This window comes from Urocampus carinirostris, chromosome 16 (assembly GCF_059441175.1).
Source record: "Urocampus carinirostris isolate Australia breed hairy pipefish chromosome 16, RoL_Ucar_1.0, whole genome shotgun sequence".
NCBI lineage: Eukaryota > Metazoa > Chordata > Actinopteri > Syngnathiformes > Syngnathidae > Urocampus > Urocampus carinirostris.
Genome location: NC_142364.1, coordinates 28,721,791 through 28,745,799, shown reverse-complemented (window position 1 = coordinate 28,745,799; position 24,009 = coordinate 28,721,791). Strand labels below are relative to the sequence as shown.

General features: G+C 40.4%; 1 protein-coding gene across 1 annotated transcript; it reads right to left on the bottom strand.

The window, feature by feature from the left end:
* Nucleotides 1-591: 591 nt before the first annotated feature.
* On the bottom strand, nt 592-12,726 carry LOC148350985 (glutamine synthetase-like). Its single transcript, XM_088355563.1, has 6 exons — nt 12,561-12,726; nt 7,215-7,376; nt 2,976-3,122; nt 2,576-2,703; nt 2,280-2,479; nt 592-898 (listed from the first exon to the last, which is right to left on the bottom strand). Exons 1-6 carry the CDS (start codon nt 12,724-12,726, stop codon nt 592-594), a joined length of 1,110 nt encoding a protein of 369 aa, XP_088211689.1.
* Nucleotides 12,727-24,009: the final 11,283 nt, after the last annotated feature.

Sequence of the window (24,009 nt, the reverse complement as noted above, 5' to 3'; positions counted from 1 at the left end):
TTGCACCTCTGTGCTTTTTCTTGTCATGGTGCAACCACTTTAGGAATGTACTTTCCGTAACACACCACAAAATAAACACATATACTAGTTTCTTCAACGGCCACTCGTAATTGGTCATCCAGAGGTGTGTGGCTTGTGAGAAGCTAGGGCGCTCCCAACCTGGCTTGGTGATAAGGGAATAGTGTCCCTCACTCTGCCACCTCCGCTTTGTGTAGGGTTCGGACTTTCTTACTGTCATTGTGAACTCGATTTGCTCCAGTAAGAAGTAAAATTGAGAGGATAGAGTAGTAAATTTGGCTTGCATGTGCTAATTAAATAGACCGAACAATTCCATCATTTTAACATCCGGACCACCTGAAAAACACACAAAACATAATTGAATCTAAAAAAGGTCCACCAGTTTATTTCTATAGTATAGTGCACAATCCAATGGACCTGCTTCTGATATGAATGTAATCTATGTGTAAAAGAAGATACAAACTTGTAATACACAATGCATCCTTTTCACTTGATTTCTCAAAGTACACTCTAAACTAAGTCCTATTTTTCAAACACTGACAACAAACAGTAGACAACATTTTGTCAAATCAACTAATTCCCCTTCACTTCATCATTATTAAGCAGGCAGGTGCTTGCAATGGCCTTGGTTACCAGGTAGGGGTCACAGTTGGATGCCGGGCGGCGGTCTTCAAAGTAGCCTTTCTTTTCCTGACCGACATGGCGAGGAATGCGGACGCTGGCTCCTCTGTTTGCGATTCCGTCTGAAAATTCATTCAGGCTGGAGGTCTCAAAACGGCCTGTGAGACGTTTTTTATTGTCCAGACCACCACGTGCGTCGTACACCTTGATATGCTCCATGTGTCTTTTACTCAGCTTCTCGATTGCCTGCTGGATATGTCTATTGTCAAAAAGCCCCAAAATAATCCTTGATTACTTGTCTGTACATGGACATTCAGACACTTTTGTCCATTACTGCTTAACAATGGGTATAAGAGATGCAATTCAAGCGTGTCAATTAAAAGTTTAGTCTTTGATATCAAAGTATGACAAGTTGACGGTATAAGTGATTGAGTTAGTGGGCAGACAAAAACAGGTCGTCAAAATCTGTGCCATACTAGTCCAAATTTTCACTACCCAATCTATTTATAACTCACTCTATTCCTACTTTTTTCTCTTAATGTCCCTACTGCTTTAATTATGTTCCTATGTTAGTGCCACTGCTTGGCATGTTTACTTTAAGAATAAGTTATTTGTACAAAGAACTCGAAATTTCCTGAGCAGTATTCAAGTCAGTTAAATAGAGAAGAACAGACAAGGTAGGTGTGTTATAGAACCTTGTAATATATATTGCATTTCACAAGCAACATATTCATCCTACACTTGAAGTGCAACAAAAAGAAACAGTAAACAATATCATAAAATAACAGTAACAGTAAACAATATAAAGTGAGTTTAATCAATTGAATCTAACTAGAATGGTCTGTTGTAGAGATGGAAATTCCGAACCGGTCTTTTCGGCTTGGCTCACCTAAAGAACCTGCTCTTTCAGCTCCCAAATGGTTCTTCGTTGATTTTGTTGTTTAATCCATATATTACCATTTATTATGTATTATTATGAATAACTTAAATTGGGGAAAAATAAAGCAAAATAAGCATTAACACTGGAAACACTGGAAATATACATTAAAATATTTTAAAATCTACAAATAAGAAGATAAAATACAAAAGAATTTTATCCTTTCTTAATTTCAATATATTCCACGTCAACAGAACAGAAAAAAGTGCATTTTGACCGATCACAAAAGGAATATAGAAAAAAATAGAAAAAACTGGCTCTCGATTGGTGGGTATTCGCGAACGACACGAGTAGATCGCCTTTTCTTTTAGCGCTTTAGTAGATACTGTATTCGTAATCCCTAACTAACTGTATTGTTGGCGCTATTTTGTTTGTTGACATGATACCAAAAGAAGTGATGTAAACAACTCAGAGGAGAGTGAAAAACCGCGCGGCTTTAAACAGCGTCAGGTGTGCGGAGACACGCCGCTGTTGGCATTCTGCCGCCAAAGAAATGCACCGCTTTTGACCGTCAGTAACGATAACACCATTGTAACGGCAGAAAAAGTAATTAGTTCGATTACCCCGTTACTGGAAAGATAACGCCGTTATTAATAATGGCATTATTCTTAACACTGGTCATATGAAACATTACCTCAAATTGATAAAATCAATTTTTGAATGCTTCAAAGGTTTCTTATTTTGGGGAGAAGCATTTACTTACTGCAGTCCTCCTTCTTCCCTCATCTTCTTGGTGCTGACATTAGTGTGGGCTCCAGAGCCATTCCAGTTTCCTTCTATTGGTTTGGGGTCGAGTGTAGCCACAACTCCAAAATCTTCAGCTACACGGTGCAACAGAAAGCGTGCAACCCACAGCTGATCCCCCATCTCTATACCCTCACAGGTCCCAACCTGGAACTCCCACTAAGGTTTGAAGTCAAGACAATAATAAAGAAACTATTTAGTTGAGAAAGAATCACCATGACAATGTAAATAAGGTTTTGTGTTGTCAATACTTGCCTGAGATGGCATAACCTCAGCATTTGCTCCAAAGATTTCTATTCCAGCGTAGAGACATGCCTTGTAGTGACACTCCATAACATCACGTCCAATAGCCCTGTCTGCGCCCACTCCACAATAGTATGGACCTTTATAAAAGTCAGAAATTACTTCTACTAATGTGTTGCAAGGTGCTTTAGAATTTGGAATGCCCTGGGTAAAGTTTGCTTAAGTGAACTTGTCTGCATTCTATTACTGTCAAGTACAAGGGCACTAAATCTGTTATTGTTTCTTATCACAACAGTGAAGGCTGCATTACATAATGTTTATAGCTATTAACAATTCTGGCTTTGATTAAAAGTGATATATTTTGATATCTGCTCAGTGACCTGTTTTTTTGGTTGCATTTTAACATACTGACCTTGCGGTGCAGGGAATCCATTCTTAGGCCAACCAAAAGGATGTCCATCGCATCCAAAAAGTGTGTATTCCTGCTCAATGCCGAACCAAATCTGGTGCTCCTTAACCTGGTCCATGACTTTCTTGCAGCTTGTACGATGGTTGGTTTCTGAACACATGTACAAAAACAAAAATATACTGTACCTGTCTCAATTGGGAGAGTTAAAATGCACCTAGTTCTAGGATTTTAAATCTGAATGAATCTGTTCAGTTTTAGTCATAATTTAGTCAAAATAAATGTCTAAAATTGTGTTTCCATTAAACGAAATGCTGGTTACAAATGTTGAAAGTGTGTTGAAAATATCCAAACATTCCATGCAAAATACATCTTTATTTGGTTGAAAAGTTGATAAACACATTTTTGCGTGGGTTTTCTCCGGGCACTCAGGTTTCCTCCCACAATCTAAAAACATGCATGTTAAGTTGATTGGCCGGTCTGAATTGTCCCTAGGTGTGAATGAGCGAGTGAGTTGTCTGTCTCTGGGTGCCCTGCGACTGGCTGGCTACCAGTTCAGGGATGTCCCCTGCCCACTGCCAGAAGATTGCTGGGATGGGTGCAGATAATTGATGGATGGATGGATGGATGGATGGAAAAGGTGAACATGTCAGTAATTTTTTTCTGGACTGAACTGTAGCAAATTGGGGAGGCTTAACACAAACCAATTTTAGACTTCTATTTCTGCACTAAATCGATACAAGATTTAGTCCAACACCTAATGTCCAAAAGACATCTGCTGCGGGATATAAATATATTTTGTCCATCCAAACTTAGTCCCAAAATTGTTGTTGCAGTGTTTACTTGGCATATCTGTTAATCTATATGATTTTAATTTATGTATATTTTATGCTAAAATATTTTAAAACAATTGTATTCAGAAATGAATATGATATACTTTAACCTATGATTTTTGCTTGATAATATTACTGCCCTTCCTTTAACGTGAACATTACTTCTTGATGTGTTCAGTCTTGCCGAAGTCTTGACACAGAATGTCTCAGACTCTCCGCTTTAACACTTGTTTGTGTGTAATTGAATCTGAAATTACGCAATTTCTGTGTGAATTAGTTTCTTGAAAAAAAAGAAAAAGGAATCTCTGCCTTGGTCTACTTTACAGAGTCTCTTTGATCAGTATTTTTTATCCACCCCTAGGTCCTCAGAGATCAAATTTGCCCGGGTTAATCAAAACATAACTGCAAACCATCTATATGTCACTGATAGTTGGTTTTTATTTTAATATAAATGTATTATATTCTTGTTTAGCTCGATGCTTTATTGTATCTCATTGTAATTAATGTTTATATATATATATATATATAATAATAATAATAATAATAATTTCCTTGTATTGTCATTCCGTGTAACAATGTACACAGAACGAAATGTCGATTGCACCTGACCCGTTGTAGCGAGCCGATGCAGCCGCAGCCAACAGAGGGCGCCGCCGACCACTTTTTAAGTCTTAGGAATGACTCGGCCGGGGCGCGAACCCCGACCTCCCAGTCTCAAAGCGGGCGCCTTACCATCTAGGCTACATATATATATATATATATATATATATATATATATATATATATATATATATATATATATATATATATATATATATATATATATATATATATATATATATATATATATATATATATATATATATATATATATATATATATATATATCTAAGACACATACACACATACAAACATAAAAAAAATAAAACTTAAACACAGAAATAAGATTCAGAACAAATTTATTTAAAAGTGAAAATAAGTGACTACTTATTACTACTTTACAATTGTCATGATTACCTAAGTGGAGCCACCTGGGTTAATCATCTGACGCGCTGGAATGCGCTTCCTGATTGGTTTATGTTCCCTTTTTAAGCACGCTACGCCGAGACCTGTTGGTCTGAGGATTACTTTTGTACCCCGTTTGACTCTCCTGATTTACCTGTGCCTTCTTGACTTGTTTACCTGATTCTGCCTGCCTCCGATCCGACCTGCTTCCGTCCCACGCTACGATCTTCTCTCCAGTCCCGGTAAACTCGACCTGCTTCCGTCCCACGCTATGATTGGCTACGTGTCTCGAAGTTGTCTTCACGGCGTTGCTGCTGACGTTCGACGGTCATCGCGTCTCGCGCTAACCCTTTACACTTCCCCAAATAAAAGAATTGTACGAACGCTCTGGGGTCTCCTGCTCTGTTCTGGTCCACCTGACAACAATGTCCTTCACACTTACTCATTTACACTCACACACTGATGGTGATGATAGCCATACAAGGTGCCTACCTGCTTATTGGGGGCATTAGGCGTTCAGTGTCTTGTCCAAGGACACTTCAACATATAAATCAGCTGGAAATTGAACCTGTGACCTCTGCGACTACTGAGTAAAATATAGTGTTGTTGTTTTTTTTTTCTCTCCAAATAATAATATAACCCTCTGGTCCTTTAAGGTCAGTCCTCATTTCAACTAAACAAAAACAATTGGGGATAAAATATATTGGCATGTCCTGCACGGTTGTCATGGCGCTCAGCTGGCCCCGACCCTTGACACCGGCTGAGACGCATTGGACTGATTGCTTTTGGAGAACTTAAGCGCGCCTTTTGGAACTGCCCGCTGCCAGATCATTATTTAACCCTCGTTGAAACCCTGTTCATGCCTGTTTGATCTGAGCAATGCCTAGTCTGTAATTTTGCCTGCCTTTGAGCCTGCTTTGTTTTGTTTTTGGTCCGTTTGTGTGTTGGACAACTTTTCTTTCTCAATTAAAGTGACAGATCGTCTACGCTAATGAGTTCTGACTTCCTGATTCCCGGTCCGTTTCATGACAGAATGATCTGGCCAAACGATGTGAACTTAGCGAACGATCCCAACACAATTTGGGGAAAGCTGGTGGACGCCGTTTGGCGATCGCCCAGTGAGGTCGCCGCCCTTCAGTTGCAGGTCGAGCAAGCTCAACGCATACAACGCCAGATAGAGTAATTAGCTCAGCGGACTGAGTCCCTGTCGCGTCAGCTGAATGAGGTCCTATCGGCAACGGCCACGCCTTCCGCGGCTCCTTCTCTGGCCGCGACGTCACCTTCCCTGCCCACTTGAACCACGGCCCCACCCGTCATGGCCATTGCTGTGCCTCGAATGGGGTTCCCGGGAAGATTTGGCGCCGAGCTGTCCGAGGTTCCTGTCGGCCTCAACGCCGCGCCTGTTGGCCGACCTTCCATGCCCATCTGTCGGTCTGACTCCCCTGCTTGCCTGTCTGACTCCCCTGCTTGCCTGTCTGACTCCCCTGTTTGCCTGTCTGACCCCCCTGCTTCCCTGTCTGACCCCCCCTGCTTGCCTGTCTGACTCCCTTGCTTGCCAGTCCGACTCCCCTGTTTGCCAGTCCGACTCTGCCGATCGCTAGGCCGACTCCGCTGACCACCAGTCCGACTCCGCCGGCCGCCAGTCCGACTCGTCAGCTCGCCGCTCAGATTCGTCCGCCTTCCGCCCCTGCCTCTCCCTGTTCCTGCGTTTTCGGAGGAGGGAGTGGGGTTGCCCTCATCGGAAGCGTCGACCCATCCTGAGGGGGCGAGGTATTTGTTTCCTTTTGAGACCTCAGGAGCTGTCCCTTGAAGTGGGGGTTCTGTCATGTCCTGCACCGTTGTCATGGCCCCGCCCCTTGACACCGGCTGAGACGCATTGGACTGATTGCTCTTGGAGTAATTAAGCGCGCCCTTTGGAACTGCCTGCTGCCAGATCATTGTTTAACCCTCGTTGAAACCCTGTTCATGCCTGTTTGATCTGAGTAATGCCTAGTTTGTAATTGTGCCTGCCTTTGAGCCTGCTTTGTTTTGTTTGTGTGTTGGACAACTTTTCTTTCTCAATTAAAGTGACGGATCGTCTACGCTAATGAGTACCGACTTCCTGATTCCCGGTCCATTTCGTGACATCAATATTCAGCTCAACATTTGCAAATTTTAAGGTCACTCAAGGTTGACAGGTATTACCTTGTCTAATATTTGAAATCTTGCTTAAAAATAAGTAATATGAAGATGTCTTTTGACCACCTTTGACAAACCTGTTTTTAACTTTCATTTTTCAACCAAATAAAGACTTTATTGGATGGAAACTGGTGTCTTTAAACATCTGTTTAGGATCTTTTCAACATCTTGTCAACGTCTTTTGAACCATTTGTAATGGCTAGGAAATGTGTGGTAACCAAAAAAGTACCTGCAGGAAGGCGGTTGTACTTCAAAACTTCGCAGAGGACGAGTTTGTTGGGGTCAAGACTGAATGGATCCCTGAACATACGCACTGGGACGAGGTACATGTCGCTGTTGGAGCCTTCGGACTGTTGTGTACTTGACCCATCAAAGTTCCATTCAGGAATATCTGCCCATCATCATAACAGATAAATCACTAAAATAAGAAGATTATAGGAAAGGTTGTTGGTTTACCAATTCATGTTGACGTGTTTCAATGTAAACATTTAAGCTCTAAACCAGGGTTCAGCAAACTACAGCCTGCTGAGGATCAGACCCACCAGCACGCGAGGCAAAGCCGAGAGAAGCACAGAAGAAAAATAATCCCCCATCATGTCAAACAATGACCTACCGTTTTAAATACGTCCACTGGATGTTGCTAAAGCAAAGCATCACTCCCAAATCTGTACAGTAATCCCTCGCTGTATTGTAGTTTACTTTTCGCGGTTTTGATACTTTCAACATTTCAAATTTGAATAGTTTTTATCGATATCAACTTATCATGCATTGTGTTCTGAAGCAGACAGCACACAGTAAATGCAATCAAGGGGTCAGGTTGGGGTGGGCTTTGTGTGTTTATGTTAGGTGTGCGTGACTATGATAGTCTGGTGTATGCTGTCAGTCAAACATTGGGGTGGGAGGGCACACAATTCAACGCCTGCAAAAACAAGGGATTACTGTATTTGCTGACTATCATTTATCAACCAGAGAACATTTGAGGAAACCAACCTTCCTGATGTTATTTTACCTTAGAATATGTTCACGGACTCACCTGTATTAAAAAATACATGATTGGAAAATAGCGCTATACACTACACTTTACACTTTCTCGCACGTATTGCGATACTCTCATATACTGTACATACGTCTGTGCTGTCACACACTTACTGCCATCGTCTATGCTGTTACACACTTACTACTATCATCTCTCATATGTATGTCTTAGATCCAAACACTGACACCTGATCGACTATGCCAGGGGTCGGGAACCTATGGCTCGCGAGCCATATATCGCTCTTTCTCTGAGTACCTATGGCTCAGAGACCAATTTGATTGCATGCAAAATTTCTCCATCTTGTTCAAAACCGAGATTGTCTATTCTATTCAGGTACACGCAAAGACAAACCAAAGCTAAATGCAAAGGAAACACTTCGCAGTATATCTAGGGCACGTTTTTCACTACAATTTACAGTCAAGGTGTCACACAAAAAAAGGGGGAAAAAAAAACTCGTTTTGGCTGTACAACGCTAAAGAATCCTTTATTTAAAAGTTCACTATATAATCTGTGTTCAGTGTTCAGATACTTTATGATGAATCCACAGAACTGTAAATACGCCAAAACACCGGAAGAGAACTTAGTCATTTGATTGGGTGAGTGGGAGGGATGGGTGGAGCTATGCAAAAAGTACAAGCATTCCCTCCCATCTCTCGCCAAAGGTAAGCACATAAGGCTCCCTATTCTCAGAATGTTGTGACGTTTTTACAAAATAAATGCTTGCATCTGATTTTGAAACCAATATGTATGAAAAAAAGGGTCAAAAGGAGTTTAACCGATCTTGAGTAATTGCAAGAAAGAGACAAGTTTAAAGTGGTCTGTTTGTTGAATTTGGGACAGGGGCTCTGGCATTATTCTCTTTTCATAATTTTTATCAAATCATCAAAAATAAATGTGCTGAAGATTAAGCTTTTGTCTGGGGCGCGGGTTTTGCAATTTAGTAAATTTGTCTCATAATATATGGTGTGGCTCTTTCCCAAAATAAAATTAATATTTTTTGCTTTTATGGCTCTTTGAGTCAAAAAGGTTCCCGACCCCTGGACTATGCGATCAAGATGAGGGCTGACCTGAAAAATGTGCTCATTACAAGAGCTACTCGTGGGGAAGACTGCTGGACTAACCACTGTATGATTCTGACAAAGGCTGTATGTTCGTCCCTTAGCACGGCATGGCAGTCCACAAAGGATGAACTGTGTCTCTCCCTAGCTAAGAATTTGGCAGACATAGAGCTGCAGATCAGCTCAGACTGTGGGATGGACACTGCAGCGCAAGCTGACAGCATCTCGGCTGAACTCCTCAAGGAAGGAGGCTACTTCTGAACACTGCAACGCTACATTTCAGAGGTGTGTAAGCGAGAGTGTGTCCCGCAGCAGTGGAAAGTTGCCAACATTGTGAATATCTACAAGAACAAATGAGACAAATCCATCCGGTTCAACAGTACAGGTATCTCCTTGTTGGCTACTACTGGAGAAGTCCTTGCTGCAGACTCATCTCCACAATATTGGAAAGGTTTATCCAGAAGTGGCGGTGTGGTTTTCAGAAGGACAGGGAACACTAGACATTAACTTTGTGACATGCCGGGAGCAGCACAAGGACTTTTCTCTGTCAAACGGTCGAAGGCATTTGACACATTTGACAAGGACCAACTGAGGCAAGTTCTGAAGAATTTGGGTGTCCACCAAAGTTTCTCAACATCCTTGCACAGTTCCATTCACATGGTAATTGGAAGGCACAGCTCAGAACCCTTTAGTGTGGAAACTGGAGTTAGGCAAGGCTGTATTTTGGTTCCAGTTCTATTCAATATCTGCCTCGTCTGTGTTACAATACTGCTTGCAGGAGGATGGGTAAGCAGGCTGGAGTTACCATCAGCTTCAGGCTTGTTTAACATCAGGAGGCTACAACCAACTACCAAGTTGATCTTAAGAGACCATAATTGAGTTTCCATACACTCATGACTGGGTCCTGCTTGCCTATACACCAGAGGCCATGCAAAACATCCTCTCAGTAGCTGTAACTGAATGCACCAGAATGGGATGTGATCAACACAAATAAAAATGAGGTACTCTGTCAGTCCAGTGCTTACCTCCCATCAAACCCAAAAACCCTCACAGCAGCAGGGCAACAGCTGCTCCATGAAATATTTGGGGAGCATAATGTCTGACACCAGCACATTGGATGAAGACATCTAGAACTGCCTAAAGCAAAAATCAGTATATTTTGATCGACTAAATAGAAGGGTTTTCCAGAACAGCGACCTCAGAATACACTCAAAAATGCTGGTCTACGGAGCAGTATGCATTACTACACTACTGTATGGGTGTGAGGCATGGACTATTGACAGGCACTACTTAAGAAGCCTGGAGACCTTGCATGTGAGATGTCTCCTGAAGAGCCTTGGTATCACATGGAGGGACAGAGTGACACACACAAAGGTGTTGCAGAGGGCAGCCGGCTGCAGCGTGAGTTAATTATGGTACAACAATAATTTTGGTGTCTGGGGCACGTCATTTAAATGCCCAGCCACAGACTACGACGCAATATCCTCTATGGTCAGTTACACTTTGACCAAAGCAGTGGTGGTGGGAAGAAAAAGCATTTCAATGACCACAAGAAGAACTCCCTGAAGAGAATCTAGATGAACCCTTCTTCATTGGAGGAACTTGTTTCCTGCCAAGACCTCTGGTGTTCTTGATGCTCACGGGGAGTGCACTATATGGAAGAACAGCGCATGCAACACCGTGCAGCAAATGGACCGCCTGTATCCCCGCATCTCCATCCCTTCCCTTATCTGTAACCACATCTGTGGATCCAGGATTGGACTCTTCAGACACCAGCAGACTTACAAATAAAACAAGATGGTCATCATTAATCGATGGATAGCTGAGAGAGAAAGAGAGAGGGGGGCCTTATTTGTGTGAAAGCATAGTTGTGTGTGATTGAGAGTATAAAAGTGGTATTTCGTGGTATAAAAGCCTGAACCGGCCCGGGACCGACCATTTAACTTGATTTGTATGAGTGTGTGTATGAGAATAAAGTAGTACCAAATTTTCACGACCATAAGGCGCACTTAAAAGTATCAGACCTTCTTCAAAATGTGCGGTGCACCCATTCATGCGGTGCACTCTGTCAGTGATGTAAAGCGGCGGACGTAAACCAGCTCCATTGCCTTAGGGTTCGGCACCCGCCACGAGTCTGGGAGGTCACAGTTTTGAGCCTAGGCTATGGTTGTAAAGATACGGTATGTGTGAGAGAGTATAGTACCGTATTTTCCGCACTATATGGCGCACCGTGTTATAGGGCGCACCTTCAATGAATGATATATTTTAAAACTTTTGCCATACATAAGACGCACCCCATTATAAGGCGCTATAAGTGCATGCTGGTTTAAGATCAGGTAATTGTGCAATTTTGTAATTGTAATCCTGTGCAGTCCTTCGAGACATTTTTGTGATTAAGGGCTATTTACGGTAAATAAATGTGACTTGACTTGACTACAGTAGAGAATGTAGTTACGTTATGCAACCTCTAGAGGTTGCCACGCTAAAGGGAATGTCAACAAAACATTCAAAATGGTCAAACTTTATTGTTAACAAACAAGCTTTCCACAACTCCATTCACTCCCAAAATAAATAAACAGCCGTTTTATTATTTTCTCTGAGGTAAAGCATTTTCGTGACACATCTTTAACATCTTTGAACAACATCAAGGCATATCATGTCACTTTTCCTCCATTTAGTCAGCACGCAAAAAAAAACCCGTCTGATACTGTTATTTTAAATGAAACGTTAGTGCAATCGCAATAAAGTGACACTCGTAATGTGCAAAAACAACAAGTGCAAAACAATAACAATAAAGCAATAACAATAAAGCAATAACATAATAACTGTAAAATGTAAAACGTAAACACACAAAAGAAAAACAAAGATCACTCTATAAGCTCCTCATCGACGAATCCCTCGAATTCTTCTTCTGCAGTGTTCGAATTGACCATCTCAGTGAATGGGCCATCCGACACGTCCGGCTCCGTTTCATCAAGGTTGTCATTAATTGAGTCAGTGTCGCTGATGTTGTCTGGCTGTTCGGGGACAATTCCCGTCTTCTTGAAAGCTCGGACCACAGTTGAGACTGATATATCAGCCCATGCATTTACGATCCACTGACAGATGGTGGCGTATGTCGCCTGGCGCTGTCTCCTCGCACGTATGAAAGAGAATCGTTGTTTAATATTTCCCAGTATGCACAGCGCGAAAAATGGAGTCGGCGGCTGTTTCTCGTAGTTGCGAGACCTTGCGAATTTAATATTGAGCCATATATAAGGCGCACTGTGTTATAAGGCGCATGGTCAGCTTTTGAAAAAAAACAAGACTTTTAGCTGCGCCTTATAGTGCGGAAAATACGGTAGTGTGTATACGAGAGTATGGTAGTTCTGTGCATGTATATTTCCTCTTTTATGTCAATACAATTAAATCGTGGTAAGGTATTAATCGTATCATTTAAAACGTATAGTCAAATAGTAATGCATTAAAACAGAAAATCTACCTTCGATACTCTTCGGTTCCATATCTAGGGTCCGTGTTTTGTTGCGAAGCCCTTGTCCGGTGCCATCAATCCAGATGTAAGTCACAAGGCATTTCCCTCCTTGTGGCAGTCGCATGTAATGCTCACGGATAGCCTTGTTGAGGCCAGAACTGATTGATGTTGTCATGTGGTCGGTCCTAAAGGGATTTTTTGTACTGAAACAGCACTTTAAAACGTAACTTAAAATTAAAATTATTGCGTTTAATAATGAAAGGGAGTTCTCCACAACATTTCGACCACAGCTTTAAATTGAAGTGTAAACCCAATTTATTATTCCCTTAAAATATATATTTTTAAAATTCTAGTGATTGTTTATATATACATTTTTTTCATTTTAAAACCTCAAAACACACTGTCGAAAAAGTTCCATTTTTTTTTTTAAAAGCTTAAATTATTTTGATATTTTCTGGATTTTTGGATGTTCTTATCTTTTGGAATGACCGTGGCTCAGGAGGTAAAACAGGTTTTCATTTTGCTCTTACTCTAAATTTTACTTTTAACCTGTTTTCAAATTTTATAGTTTGATGGTGTTTGACTTGAACAATAAACACAACTAATATCTAAAATGAGCAATAACTAGTGGAACAAAATGTTTTTTTAAAAAAATGTTTCTTTAGAAAAATAAGATTACAGAGGGACCTCGCTGCTTCGCGGTTCCACGTTCGCGGGATCAGAGCTTCGCAGGTCTAACAAAAAAATTATAATAAAATGAAATAATTAAAAAAAAAAAAAAAAAAAGCATTTTTGAAGGGGCGTCGCTACTTTGCTGATTTTCACTTTTCGCAGGTGGTTTTGGTTCTCATTAACCGCGATAACCGAGGGATTACTGTATAGTAATTAAAATGATGATAAATAATTCTCCTTTAGTTTAATTATTTTTTGTAAAGCAATTTTAAACAGCTTTGCCAAACAAAATAAGTTGTTGCAGTTTTCTACCACAAGAGCATATAATCAATATATGTTGGTTATTGTTAATTTAATGTTGCAGTTACTTGACTGGTCACTGCAGGAAAGCAAAGACAATAATACATTTTTTGGAAAACAATAAAATAAAATAAAATAAAAAGACAATACCCTGCGGCACACTGGAAAAGGTCTCACAGCTTACTAGTGTACCCTGGATCACTGGTTAAAAATCATTGGTGTATGGCAGTTAAAAACTTAAAATGACTTCCAAATGCCTGTTGTTATTTATCAAGAAGGAGTTGTTTGATTACTGTTAATGAGACATTTTTTAAATTCCATCAATTTCATTTATTTCTTTGTTCTACAGCTGATATTAAATATAATGTCAAACAATAACTTACCGGTGCTTTAAAGGACTTCAGCTGTCTGCAAACTACTTCATCTGCTCCAGGGCAAAACCTGTTTGTGCTATTTAACAGTCTGCAACTGATCTGCAATGTTCAATTGTCGAACATAATTTATGACATCACAGACAACTCAAGACAAGACCGCCTACATGTCTGTGTGAACGACTTTCACTGTAATTAAGGATTAGGTGGATTTTGGGATGTTTTAAAACACCCTTTTTTTCCTTATCAATTTCTTCTAAAATGGTCTGACTCCAGGACCCAACATCTACCCTTATGACAAGCTGCGACCCAAATCGAGAAAAAAAATCCCACTTCCCAAGTGTATCCGATAAAAGAATTGTTCAGTTTAAATATATAGTAGAATATATTTGTCTTTTTCTCCAAAACAAAATGACCAGCAAAACCAAAATGACAGCAAAGTAAAGCATTATGAGCCTAAATCGCATTTAAGTGGCCCCCTAAAACTGCTCTAAAAGACCCAGATACTAAATGAAAGTCAACATTTTATTAAGACGTGTACTTAAACATAGAAAATTATTTAATTATGTAGTTAATAAAGATTGATGTACTAGTAAAAATCTTAAAATATAACTCTAACACCATATTCATCCATCCATCCATTATCTACACCGATTATCCTCAGCAGGGTCACGGGGACACCATATTCATGTTCCACAATAGTTTCATTCTTCGACTCGATTGTTCTTATCAGTTTTCCACTTTTACTTTCCCTTATCCAAAACTTTCTTGGGACCCAACATTATTGGCAGAAACAAGTAATAAAACAGGTAATAAAACAAAACCAAAAAAAAAAATCACAATTAAATGAGATGTTGCCCCTCTCAAATGCGCCGAATGACTGAACACGGAGAAGAGATCGACCAGGGCATTGTCGCCATCTACTATCAAGGAGTGTAAATTGACCTGCCCGGATGTTTCCTTTAGCATTATTTTACCAAGGCAAACTGAAAACGGATTCGCGACCTACTTTTAGGTCCAGACATACCAGTTGAGAAACACTGCTCAATTCAATTTTTTTTAAAAAATATTATACACCAGAGGGCAGCACGGCAGCGCAGTGGTTAGCGCATGTGCGGCACAGTTCATGTCTTGGGAACCTCCTCCGTGGGTTCAAATCCAGCTCCAGACTTCCTGTGCGGAGTTTGTATGTTCTCCCCGTGCTTGCCTGGGTTTCCTCCGGGCACTCCGGTTTCCTCCTACTTTCCAAAAACATGCATTTCAGGTGAATTAGCCGGTTCAAATTGTCCCTAGGTGTGAATGAGCGAGTGAGTTGTCTGTCCCCGTGTGCCCTGCGATTGGCTAGCAACCAGTTCAAGGTGTCCCCTGCCCACTGCCCGATGATTGCTGGGATGGGCTCCAGCACCCCCGTGACCCTACTGAGGATAAGCGGTGTAGCTAATGAGATGAGAGATGAGATGAGATTATATACCAGAGCCATGTCCCCCTAGTGGGAGATGGCCAGAGTCTCTTCTTACTCTTTCTGGGAAATCGATACAGAGGAGGGGATTCCCAGCCCCTCGCCCAACCCAACTGATGTGTTGGGAGTCATTGGGTGACCAAACACCCCAATTCCAACCCCTAATGCCGAGCGCCAAGCAGGGAGGCAATGAGTACCAATGTTGTAAGTCTTAGGTATGACCCAGCCGAGGCTTGAACCAGCGACCTCCCAGTCTCAGGGCGGGTGCCCTACCCCAAGGCCACCGAGCAATTCAATTTTAATACACTTAATTACAACAAAATAAAATTGCACATTACGTTTAGGTGCGTTGGCAATACAAAATATAAGATTGACAACTCAGGGTTGTGAAAATTAACTGATCATTCAGTCCAATGACTTGAGCAAAAACAAGCACAGTGCGTTAGGCCGTGCTGACAATAATGAGACAACAGGAGTTGTTAAGATGAGTCAAGTCTTGCACCTCAGTGACCTTATTTGAAATAAATATAACAATGAAATGTCAGCAACTCATGTAAACACTTTAGATGTCAGCAGATTCCAGGCAGCAACAGCATGAGGCAAAACAAAAAAAAAACACTTTTTTAAAGTGGCTCATAGAGACTTAATCAAACCTAAAAAATAAATTGTGTAAACTCTAACAGGCTATGTGGTTTATACTGGTTGAACATGCTTGTCCATTCATGTTTTTGCTCATTAAAAATGCGGGTAATTCCAGGTCACACCTTTAGCCCGGCACACACCTAGCCCCAACCTTGTGGGGAATTGAGCGTCAACACCTTTTGCTGTGCAGAAAGAAAAGAAAGAAAAGTTAGGGCTGCGTCGCGCGAAATGTGATCTCTGTATATTCAGACGACAGCCAGGGTAACCTTACTTATAGAATAGTGCCAGAATGCAACACAGACAGGAGAAGTCGTATTTTGTGTTAATTTCATGAGTCTATCCATTTTCTGCACCATTTATCCTCTGTAGGGTAGCAGGGCTGCCTATCTCAACTTCAGGCAGTGGGGAGGGGACACGGAGACATACAGCCATTCACACGCATATTCATACCTACAGACAATTTGGACCCGCATATTGACCTGGCATGCATATCTTTGGATTGTGGGAGAAAACCGGAGTTTCCAGAAGATACCTGGCCTGTGCCACCGATTGCAGGTTGCATTCAATTGTCATCGTTCCTCGAGGATTAAAGGAAACTCCAGCAACCCGACAATCTTTACCAATTGAATTAAAATGATAGCTGTTTTATGTGTCAATATTGTGTTGAGTCTTTTTGTTAATTTTTTTGGTTGATTTATTTTGTCCTGTGTCTAAATAAAAAGCCCCAAACAGACAAACAAACAAACACACAAACAAACAAACAAGAATTAAAATGATGAAACGATTGATTTATTCTTTATTTGCTTCGGGCTTTTCTCAGGATACATCTGGACTTTCTCAGGCTTCTGCTTCCTCTGATACTCTTGATTAAGGGGTTGTGTCTCTGTCCATCATCTTCCAACCCTTGGACACTAATTGAGAAAACACAAACACAATTCAGGATCCTGTCTTACAGTGTAATCTTCAACACAGTTACATTTGGAAGCCATTTTTATTAAAATAGTGCTTTTTAAAAAAGCGTTTATCAGACACATTGTGTAAAAAAGTACCAACAATAATACAATAACAAGAAACCAACACATTCTTTTTCCACTCCTGAATGATGTGTAGTTTTTGGCGGGCAGTTGTACATGTAAGACGAGAATATTATTTCTCTTAGTCCTCTCAAAGTCCTTTGAATTTCAGAGGCGTTTTTACTTTGGTTTGGGATAGCTAATGGCAGGTGGGTTCCTAGCTATGAACCTCCATTTGGGGCTGGGGCCCAATGACAGTTGTCCAAAACACAAGTCTATGGGTTACATGGATTACGATGCACGAATTAAAAAACAAAAAAAAAAACAATGGAATGTAACATGGCCATGTTATATCCAACCAAATGGCATTAAAAAAACAAAACTTGTTTTAAAAATCCCTTGTGTTGGTTATCGTTGGAAACACATTTTTTGCAGAAGATAATATTTGAAGGAACTAATATGGAAGGATTGTCCCACAGAATGCCGACAACGCACTTGGCCTAAACTATTTGACTTGTTACAAGAAAAAAGTACTTAATACACTTGGCTTACTTCAAGCTTTCCATAAGAATAGTTAAAACAAAGTAATATATTTTCTTCCATTTTTTACATTTGATCATCCGCCCCTGCACCGGCGTGGCTATTTTTATTGATTTATTCAAATAGATATGTTTGACTAATCAGTTCAACTTTACTTCAGACTGAAAGCCCCATCAATCCAAAAATTCATCTTTGTGGCCCAAAATACACCACTGGAAGTGTCGCCTCTAGGGAACTGTCAACTGTGTTGTGACTTGACTGACAGCAGACTTCTAATTTCCCATACCAAACAAACCGGACCTTTTAGTTTTTATAGTCTACTTTCCATGAATAGAGTATGTAAAATGGTTGGGACTATTTTTTTTCTCTGTAACACTTTGTTCTCAATGTCACATACAAACCTCAATCCGCCAGGTGTGATGAAGAAGTGTGGGCGTGTTTATAATTACCAACAAAGTACAACTGAATACAGTTACGATGGTGTTGTTTCAATCACAGACTACACGGATGCTGAATTTCTCCTCATGGAGAATATCTCGCTATCATGCTATAAAATAAAATACTGAAGTCGGGGTCAGTTTGTTTGCACATATTTGGTTGTGTTTCACCTGTAGCAACTGGTAGGCAGCATGTGGGGAGGGGGTGTCACGACCAGAACGGAGACAGGACCCACCTGCGTTGCGTTTCTCACAAGTTTTATTGAAAGAAAGAGAAAGGGTTGCGCCTACGATCCGGTGATTGCTGGACGTGGGAAGCAGGTCGCTCGGATACTCGGATTGTGCTCCGAACGCGGAAGTGGATCTTCCGTGGCGAGCGATGGCGTTGTCAGGGACGGAAAAATGGGTCAGTAGCCGGGACAGGAGATCAAAAACGTGGTAGGGGTCGTAAGCGAGTCGTAAGCCAGAAAAGGGGAGATCATGTGGTCGGGGACAAAAAGAGGCCGAAAGCCGGGACGAAGAGTAGACGTGGTCAGGATCAAAAACGGTTCGAAGCCGCGGGACAGACGGGAGAAAAAGCAGGACAGGTGGGAGTCAGGGTTGAAAAGGCTTGCCTCGTGGTAACTGAGGTTCGCAGACGGACTGATAACAGGGGACAAACAGGACTGGGTACAAGTACTGATGGGGATCCAATCAGAACCCACTGCAGTTGGCGCCAAAGGAGCGGGCACAGCTGAGTCACATCAGTAATCATGACAGGGGGGGCATGGCTTGTACAGGAACAATGAACCAATGGAGCAAATATGAGCACAGAATTTACAAGTGTGACAAATTTTGCTCTTTTTGTTTTTAAAAAGAGAAAAAAGGAAAATGTTTTGGTCAGGGCCCATAAAGGGAGAAGGAGATCTTTGAGTGGTTTAATGCCCAAAGACAAAATGGGAACAGAGTGTCTCAAGAAGTGTTTGTGTGCAAGCTTTCAAGATTGCACAAGCTTTAAATGTGAAAGGTTCACCGCTTCCACAGGTTGGTGTACACTTTATTCCCAAATCTTTTATTGTGTAGCTACTTTAAAGCAGTTTTAGGGGGTCAGCTTCTATGCGAGTATGTACAGTAATTTGTAAGTAGTTACTTACTAATGCGCTACTTTTGGGTGTCAGCAATATAGGGGGGGTAACGTAATTACTTTTTGAATACAGGGAGTGCAAAATTATTAGGCAAATGAGTATTCTGACCACATCATCCTCTTTATGCATGTTGTCTTACTCCAAGCTGTATAGGCTCGAAAGCCTACTACCAATTAAGCATATCAGGTGATGTGCATCTCTGTAATGAGAAGGGGTGTGGTCTAATGACATCAACACCCTATATCAGGTGTGCATAATTATTAGGCAACTTCCTTTCCTTTGGCAAAATGGGTCAGAAGAGGGACTTGACAGGCTCTGAAAAGTCAAAAATAGTGAGATATCTTGCAGAGGGATGCAGCACTCTTAAAATTGCCAAGCTTCTGAAGCGTGATCATCGAACAATCAAGCGTTACATTCAAAATAGTCAACAGGGTCGCAAGAAGCGTGTAGAAAAACCAAGGCGCAAAATAACTGCCCGTGAACTGAGAAAAGTCAAGCGTACAGCTGCCAAGATGCCACTTGCCACCAGTTTTGCCATATTTCAGAGCTGCAACATCACTGGAGTGCCCAAAAGCACAAGGTGTGCAATACTCAGAGACATGGCCAAGGTAAGAAAGGCTGAAAAACGACCACCACTGAACAAGACACACAAGCTGAAACGTCAAGACTGGGCCAAGAAAAATCTCAAGACTGATTTTTCTAAGGTTTTATGGACTGATGAAATGAGAGTGAGTCTTGATGAGCCAGATGGATGGGCCCGTGGCTGGATCGGTAAAGGGCAGAGAGCTCCAGTCCGCCTCAGACGCCAGCAAGGTGGAGGTGGGGTACTGGTATGGGCTGGTATCATCAAAGATGAGCTTGTGGGGCCTTTTCGGGTTGAGGATGGACTCAAGCTCAACTCCCAGTCCTACTGCCAGTTTCTGGAAGACACCTTCTTCAAGCAGTGGTACAGGAAGAAGTCCGCATCCTTCAAGAAAAACATGATTTTCAAGCAGGACAACGCTCCATCACACGCATCCAAGTACTCCACAGCGTGGCTGGCAAGAAAGGGTCTAAAAGAAGAAAAACTAATGACATGGCCTCCTTGTTCACCTGATCTGAACCCCATAGAGAACCTGTGGTCCCTCATCAAATGTGAGATTTACAAGGAGGGAAAACAGTACACCTCTCTGAACAGTGTCTGGGAGGCTGTGGTTGCTGCTGCACGCAATGTTGATCGTGAACAGATCAAAGCACTGACAGAATCCATGGATGGCAGGCTTTTGAGTGTCCTTGCAAAGAAAGGTGGCTATATTGGTCACTGATATGTTTTTGTTTTGTTTTTGAATGTCAGAAATGTATATTTGTGAATGTTGAGCTGTTATATTGGTTTCCCTGATGAAAATAAATAATTGAAATGGGTATACATTTGTTTTTTGTTAAGTTGCCTAATAATTATGCACAGTAATAGTCACCTGCACACACAGATATCCTCCTAAAATAGCTAAAACTAAAAAAGCCCCACTCCAACTTCCAAAATATTCAGCTTTGATATTAATGAGACTTTGAGACGATGATTAAAAATGTGGTTTTGTTGGATAATACAGAACATATTTTTGTATTGTCTGTGTCAATGCCACAGCTGCTATACTGTAAAAGAACCAGTGACAAAAATCAAATCATAGTACGCACCTTGGTTGCATCTTGGGTCCATGATTGTTTCTCCTGTACTGCATCCATCCACACAGCAGCTCATGTGTAATCATTACGTACAGCCAAAAGATGAGCACCGACGGATCCATTCAAAGGGAATGAAAGAACAAAATATTCAAGAAACAATGATGGAGAAGATAGTCTTGCACAATTTTGTGTTGCTTAAGCACTCCAACTCTTTGATCCCACATGTTGCCAAATGATTGCAAATAAGGTCTTGTAATCTCCATGCAACCATGACAACAGGTATCCTTGGATGAAATGCATTTAATCTGAATGAGCTCAGACTGTTGCTAGGGTCTTGCTGATGTCATCATGCATCCTTTGAAAGAAAAGCAAACTTTTTAATATTGAGTGTTTAACAAGATGAACGAAACAGTGAAATGTGTGTGGATGAATAGAAATATCAGCAATTGTTTTTGGGGGCTTTGTTGAAAAACACTTGTGCCATTAGAAAATGAGATTGGATTATGATACGTTTATTATTCAGTAAACACTCAAAGTAAGGAGAAAATAAATTAATTGATTTTTAACTAGCAAGGAGGACAGGGAGAGGAGTTATCAGATAAGACATTCCAAGCTCTTGTAAAGGTCATCCACCATGCTCTTTCTTTATATTTAATCTCCAAGTGTACAAAATCGGGTCCACCCTAATGTGTATGGAAAAATCAAAGATCAGGAACATTATCGGCCGATAGTGAAAATGAGTTTTAACAGTCACAACAGCAAACAACAGTGCGCAGTAATAGTCAAATTAAAGAAGTGGTTCCCATGCAATCTTCTTTGCAGGAGTCCAATATTAAAAATTGATAATAATAATTACAAAGGCTTAAACAAAAAAGAAATAGAGAATAATCCAAGGATTTATGGGGGAAAAGGCATCTCCATCAAGCTTATTACGCCATAAAAACCTTTGGGTCAAAAAAAAGAAAAACAATGGGGTCCAATATGGTGCTGTCAATTACTTGGATCAATTTAATACAACTTTCTGGGTTGTTTTGTGCAAAACAACCAAAGGAGGACCCAGTTGAGCTATTTTGTTTACATCCTGACTCAGTTCTTAGAGTCGTTTTACACAAAGTGGCGTAATTTATTTTTTACCACAAATTTTTATCAACTAGTTCAGACAATTGCAAATATTATACTGGAAATGAATACATCTGAAGGAAAATTCTCAATAATTCACCTCAACAGTAAAAGCATTTACACAAACTTTGAAGACATTGCAGAATACTTTGAGAACACGCTTAGTGTGATTGCAGTTTCTGAAATATATTAAACTAAGAACTGAGGAATGGTAAATGTAAATAGAACATACAAAATAGGAGGAGGTGTTGCTATATATGTGCACAAAATATTTAACTCCAAGATGATACAAAACATGTAATTTGTAATCGATGATTTACTTGAATGTCTTACAATAGAAATCATAAATGAAAAAAGGAGAAATATTATAGTCAGTTGTGTATACAGATCATCGGGCTCAAATCTTGAAACCTTCACAAACTGGGATGAAAAAACATATTCAACAATGAGCAACAACACACTATTCATTTGTGGAGATTTCAACATAGATCTAATGAATCCTAACAAATGTAAAAACATCAACAGCAACAGGCGGCTCTGGAGCCGTATGCTGCGCTTTGGCAATCCCTAGTGGCTCTTTGGTACTTTTTCCAAAATGTTTGATAATGGAAAATAATATGGTTTCTGTAGGAGGGCAACCATGACAAACAAAATTAACCTTTTTCTATGAGTATAGATCCATCCATCCATCCATCCATCCATTATCTGCACCGCTTATCCTCAGTAGGGTCGCAGGGGTGCTGGAGCCCATCTCAGCTGTCTTCAGGCAGTGGGCAGGGGACACCCTGAACTGGTTGCCAGCCAGTCGCAGGGCACACAGGGACAGACAATTGGGTCGCTTATTCACGCCTAGGGACAATTTGGACCGGCCAATTAACCTAACATGCATTTTTTTTGGAATGTGGAAGAAAACCGTAGCGCCCGGATGAAACCAACACAAGCACAGGGACACCATGCAAACTCCAGACAGGAGGTTCACGCTCCAACCACTGCCCCGCCGTGCTGCCCAACATAAAAACATTGATGACTATATTAATATAATGTACAGCATAAATTTGTACCCAACTATATTAAGTCCTTGCGCAATCATTTCACACAGTGCAATACTCATTGATGATATATTTACAAGTAATATTGAATTTACAAACGTCAGCCTACCAGTACCTCCAGTGTGAGATGAAAAGGTTACTAGACAAGAATCAACAATGGAATATATTTACAAACGAGTTAGAACTGAAGAGACTATTATATCACTCTATGAGGACCTAATTAAACAAAAGTGGATTGCTATATATGGTACAGATGATGTGGATTGTGCGTTTGACATATTTTTGGAACTATTGAGCAAAGAGTATAACAAAAACTGTTCGATGAGATAACTAATACCAAGAATAAATCTGTAAAGCATCCATGAATAACTATGGGTCTGTACAATGCTTGAAAGGAGAAAAACACCTCATATAGAAAATATATTAAACTAAGAACTGAGGAAACCGAATCCCGAAATAAAACGTATAGAAAAAAATTGACAGGAATAACAAGAGCTAGCAAGAAATTATACTATACAAATTTATTACATAAAAACAAAAGTAATATAAATGTATTTGGGAAATATTAAATAGTATAATAAAATGAAAGAATGTAAGTAATGCATATCCAAACCATTTTTTTGATAAGAACAGTGAAAATTATAATTTAAATCAAATTGGAGAATTTTAAGTTTTTTTTTTGTAAATGTTGGACCAGAGCTAGCTGCAAATATTCCACAGTGCAGTAGTAAGCAATTTGAATCACTGATAAAAATTAACTCCAAGACTATGTTTTTGTCTGGGGTTACGGAATCAGAGATCTTAGACGTAGTAAACAACTGTAAAAATAAAACGTCTATGGATTGTTTTGATATCGATATGGTACTAGGTATGCAAATTATACATAGCATTGTGAAACCATTAACCTACATATGTAATCTACCATGTCTAACTGGGAAATTTCCAGATCAAATCAAAACAGCAAAAGTTGTACCAATAAACAAAAATCGCAACAAACATATCTTTACAAACTATAGAAAGTATATATTCTTCCTCAGTTCTCTTAAATATTAAAGAAACTTTACAATAATAGA